This window comes from Sceloporus undulatus, chromosome 4 (genome assembly GCF_019175285.1).
Source record: "Sceloporus undulatus isolate JIND9_A2432 ecotype Alabama chromosome 4, SceUnd_v1.1, whole genome shotgun sequence".
Classification (NCBI taxonomy): domain Eukaryota; kingdom Metazoa; phylum Chordata; class Lepidosauria; order Squamata; family Phrynosomatidae; genus Sceloporus; species Sceloporus undulatus.
In genome coordinates, this window is record NC_056525.1 from 36518077 (window position 1) to 36523806 (window position 5730).

The following is a 5730-nucleotide window of genomic DNA, read 5'->3' on the forward strand; positions in this document are numbered from 1 at the left end:
TGACCTGAGAAAGGTGGTACATATGGCAGTGACTTCAGCAGGGTCTAATACAGGCCCAACTAAAGGCTAATCATACTTGAAACTCCACTCCTTGCTCAACCCTAAACACATTATGTTCAGATGCATCTGTCCTAGCATCTGAGCAACTCTGTGTGGAACTGGCACACAGGAGGCAATTGCTTGGCTTGGCTGTTGCCACTTTCTCATCAGTCACAAGAGTCCACAACCAGGCAGCCAACAATGAATGAGGAACACCAGTTCTTTTTCAGTTCACCACCAGCACATTCTCCTGTAATGGGGTTCGCTCACAACAGCAGAAGATAGAGCATGAAGAAGTACTCTCCCTGCGGAACTTCCCAGATTTAGGGCTGTCCTTGCACTCGGCTATATAGGCATGGAGCTGTGTGACAGTTGTTTCTCCCTCAGATTGATGCTTTATGGTCTCATAAGAGCCAGTGATGAGTGCAATGAAAAGGCTGAGCACCATGTAGATGAAAAGGCTGATGAAGGTGTACTGATAGAGCTGGCTGAAAAGCCAGACCAAGTAGTTGCTCTGTTCCATGGATGCAAAGGTCACAAACATGTCATCTCCATTGATAAGAGAGAAAAGGCATTCTGAAACCATTGAGAGGGTACGGAACTTGACATGGTAGGGTCCAAGCACGATCCAGCCACAGAAACAGTAGCCCAGGTAGATGACTGCCACACAGCAACAGAAACGGATGACGTTGGGGAGGGCAACCCGCATGGTGACAATAAGCATATTATACTTCTGGAAGAAGCTGAGATAGCGCGTGACACCAACCCAGACCAAGAGTGTAGAGGTGCCCAGAAGGATGCCACACACATCATAATTGGCAAAGTTCTTGGACTCAATCCCAATCTTCATTACGGTCCCAGATACAGTCATGATGTCGCTCACCACAAGCAGGATATACCAGCCATTCACAAATTCCATGCGGGCAGACAGGCAGATGTCTTGGTTGTAGCAGCGTTGGAAGAACTGGGTGAATTCATGCTGCAGCAGAAGCCCCCTGAGGATTGAGCGGGAACACAAGACGAAGGACAGCACACAGATCAGGAGCACGATTACATCAAAGAACATCCGGAAACCATTATCTCCTTTGCCATAGACACTGGGGTCTTTGCTCTCCTGGATGCTCACTTTGTTGTCCAAGTGGATCTTCACACGGCCACTGTGTGCTTTGTTGTCTAATGTGATTGTGATAGAAAAGGTGTAGCAGTCTGGAATCTCATTGTTGATTATTGTTTGTATGTTGATGGCTTTCAGCTTGAACCAGATGGTGACATTAATGAGCTTGTAGAATTTGAGAGTAAAATTTCTGTAGCTTCTGTCTGGCTCCACAAAATCTGGAAGGGACTCTTCAAGGTCCAGCGAAGAAGGTATCTTCCCTGGGGGATCCACACCCAGGCACTCTGTGATAACCTCAGGGTCGATGTTGAAGGTGTCATTGGCAGGATCAATACTCCCTTTACGGTAATAGTGCTGGCAGAGCATGAGGGCTGACTGGTTAACTGTCATGGTTCCATCATGGCGCAGTGGTTAAATGCCTGTACTGCAGCCACTCACTCAAAACCATAAGGCTGCGAGTTCAAGACCAGCAAAAGGGCTCAAGCTCAACTCAGGCTTGCATCCTTCCGAGGTCGCTAAAATAAGTACCCAGATTGTAGCTTACAGTTGTAAACCGCTTAGACACTGCTTAGGCGGTATGAAGCGGTATATAAATGAAGCTTGTTTTGTTTTGTACAGAATCTTGGGATTTGCAGTTTTGTCAGGTACCAGCACTCTTTGGCAGACAAGGCTAAAAACCTTGAAAAACTACACTTCCCAGGATTCCATAGAATGGAACTACAGCACTTAAAGTGATGTCCAACTGCATTATTTCTACAATGTAGATGCACCCTTGGAAGCCAGAAAACGGTAGCCTTTTCCTTGACTACATAAGTCACACAAAGGGCTGTCAAGTGTCACATGTGGCCCAAGGTCTACAGATAGTGCACCCTACTCTCAAAGATTAGTGTAGAGTAGATCCTCACTGTGGACCATTACAATGAGAAGAATTAGTGTTTCACAGTGGAAGTCCATTGTTATTGCTGCTGCTGTTTTTGTTCTTTTTGTTGTTGTATGCCTTCAAGTCATTTCCAATTTATAGTGACCCTAAGGCAACCCTGAGGGCCAGTGTGGGGTAATGGTCTGAGCCTTGGACTAATACAATGGGAGACCATAGGTCAAATCCTGACTCAGCCATGGAAACCCACTGGGTGACCTTGGGCAAGTCACACACACTCAGCTTAAGAAAAGAACTTGCCAAGAAAACCTTGAGACAGGTTTGCCTTAGGGTCACCAGAACTCAGAAATGACTTGAAGACACACCACCACCACCACCACAACAGCAACAACAAGGCAACCCTATCATGGGGCTTTATGGGCAAGTTTCTTCTGAGGGGGTTTGTCATGGCCATACTCTACGAATGAGAGAGTGTTACTTGCCCAAGGTCACCCAGTGGGTTTCATGGCCAAGCTGGGATTTAACCCCTGGTCTCCAATGCCATAGTGCAACACTGAAACCACTATACCACACTGGCTCCCAGGGAAAGCCTTTTTCCTGTCTTAAATGAATATTCCTCCCCCTTGCTCAACATAACTGTCTTCCATGTTCTCCTAGAACATTCCTGTCTTCCTCATTATGCTTATTTCTACAGAGTGGAAATGTTTGTTTGTTTTTACTCTTCTAAAAATTCTCCAGTTGGGCAGAGCTTTTCAGGATCCTATTTACTACCCAACATATACTTGCCATATATTTTGTCTGGATTCTGTTGGCCACTTTTACCCAGTCGTCTTTTGTACTACATTTATCTCATTCCAGCTTCATTTTACATAAATGATGACATAATTTGTCTTCATGCACTGCCTGACCAAAACATTAGTTCTCAATTCTTTCAAAGTAATAATGGTCACTGCCATCTGTTTTAGCTTTCTACATCTTGCCTTCAAGCATTTTTTTTTTTTTTTTTTGCTTTATCTGAATTTTAGCAGTTTAACTAATGTCACACAGGATGCACATGTACTGTCTGTCTGTCTACCTTTCCCTCTGTCTACCAATACTGATTAAATATTTTAATAGCAATGTTATTATATATTAGGTACCTATTACATAGAGAGTTTTCAGAGAAAGCACTTTCCTTTGTTTGACCTAGTCAGAAAGAACCCTTCAAATGAAGAGGGTTACAAGAAACATACAACTCCCTTGTTGCAACAGTTCCACTAGCTGCCTGTGCAGTTCCAGGCACAATTCAAAATGCTCAACATATAAGCCTGTCCATGTTTTGAAATCTTCTGGAGAGACTCTTGTATGTTCCACCAGCCTCACAGGTACATCTAGTAAGAACACAGGAAAAGACCTTCCCAATGACTGCTCTCAGGCTCTGGAACTGCCTTCCCTGCTAGATGTCCATGGGCAAATGAAGACTTTGTTGTTTTGGAAGGCCCTGGCAAAAGGCCCTTTGTTTTGGAAGGCCCTGGAAGACCTCTAAGTGATCTTTGTTCAGAGTCAAAGAAGCTGGTAACAGAGGGGACTCATTCTCAACAGTTAGAAGACAACTGATACTGAATCAAATATAGCCAACAAGTCTATAAATTTATTTCTGACCAGAAGTTTTGGAAAAGAGATGTTCCAAAACTGGGAAGTGTAAGTAACATCACATTGTTAAACCAGATGATTGCCATGAAGAAGAGAATGACCTTATTTGACTATGCAAACCATTAAATATACTGTAAATAACTTGCCATAAATGGATTCATAGGAAGATAGGAAGCTGTTCTGTGTTTGGTCCATCTAGCCCAAGATTATCAGCTTTGACTGGCAGCATCTCTCCTAGGTTTCAGGAAGGATTCTTTCCAAGCCTACCTTGGAGATCTTTGACATTCCCTGATGGTTGCCCATATAAGTCCTGATCAAGTAGTAAGCAGTAGTGACCAGCTCAATTCTGCTCAGATTACAAAATCAGGCAAGAATAGATGTATTTAAGATGGCATAGTGATAACTCTGTAAAGTGCACAATTACATTTAAGATCCATATCTTAACACAGTATGCTTTCTAAATATGGCATCCAGGTTTATGCACAACCTCTTATCCTAGCTATGAAACTATAGCTGAATGCATCTGTAAAAATATAAATAAATAAATCCAATTATCTCCATTGCCTACTGCCTTTCCCAAGCCAGTAGCTGGCTTCACTATGGCACTGAAAAGATTGGTAGCATCACTGGTGGGAGTCAATGTGCCAGGGGATATTGAATATTTGCTTGCACCATGAAAGTAAACGCACACATGCTGATGGAATGAAGTTGCAGCAATTTGTGTGACACCAGCAGCATTCCAGACTAAATGCTTCAGTACTTTGTTTTGTTTTTTCACTAATTCTTACATTTATTTTACTAATGTAACACCACCTCATCCCATCACCAGGCATAAGGCATAAGGATATGATCTTTGTCTGATTTCCCAACAGTGGAAACCCAGTAAAATCAATGGTCAATTATAATTCATGGAAATATGGTTTGTAAAGCTGTGAAATTCATCACCAAGTAAAGCTATTAGGCTGTTAAAACTTATATTTAAAATTTGAATATGCAAGCTTGTAATATTATACACAGCAATGTTCATGCACAGGCTCCATCTAGAGACTAAGAGGTAGAATTGGTGGATGTGCTGGCACACACACAAAAGCAAGACTCAGAATCTATCATACAATGCTGTACTCAAAGACATAGCCATATTAGTCTGGATCTGTATTCAAAAGGATCTTATAGCACCTTTAAGATTAACTGAAAGAAGTTGGTAATATAAGCTTTTGTAGATGTACATTTACTTCATCAGATGCAACTAATGAAGTGGACTTGTCTATGAAAGCCTCTGCTACCAACTTTTTTCTCAGTTAGTTTCTTTTTTAAAAAAAAATTTAAAATTTTATTGATGCTTAAAACTCATACTAACAACCGTAACAATCATACAACATACAAATAAACAATATACAATTTACATATGTACACATTTCCGACAAATCAACAACCACCAATTTAAGCAACCATTTCTTCACAACATTCCTCTACACTCTTCTTATCTACCACCTCTTCCCTTCTCTTCTAAATCTTCTAAAACCTTCAATTCTACCTTTCTATACCCTACATTCCTTCCTTCCTTAACCTCCCTCCTACCTGCCCTAAGCTCACGAATCCACTCTTCTCCTAGCCTAACTCACTCCAATGAGCTAACTCCCTAACAGTCACTTCCGTCCATCACTTACTCACACCTTCTTCGACATACTAAGACTTTCTTTCTTCCATCCTTTCACTCAACTTCCCTCCCTCTTCAATACTGGTTGCTTTACTCCTCTTACCTATGACTTTCTTTTAGGATTTCATTGTACCTCCACTTGCATTCTTCAAACTATAGCAAAATATAATAACTTGTGAAAATTGAACAATCTTGGTCCTGCTATTCCAAACTTATTTGGATCCATTGTCTCTTCCTCGATACCGGTAATGCATTTCAGTTAATATACAAATATGAAGAAATAGATCTTTGAGACATGAGATCTATCCTATATCCCAAGTTTTCTCCAAGTATGATGACACTCTTTCCCATGTTTGATCAACCCCATTAATTGCCTCTCCTCTCAATATACGGGTTAATTTATCCATTTCC

The 5730-nt window shown here is 41.6% G+C and overlaps 1 protein-coding gene across 1 annotated transcript; it reads right to left on the reverse strand.

Annotated features, from left to right (window-relative positions):
* Positions 1-233: 233 nt before the first annotated feature.
* LOC121928938 (mucolipin-1-like) lies at positions 234-1543 on the reverse strand. The gene has a single exon (XM_042464269.1). The coding sequence runs from the start codon at positions 1541-1543 to the stop codon at positions 266-268; it is 1278 nt and encodes a 425-aa protein (XP_042320203.1). The 3' UTR covers positions 234-265.
* Between the last annotated feature and the right edge of the window lie 4187 nt (positions 1544-5730).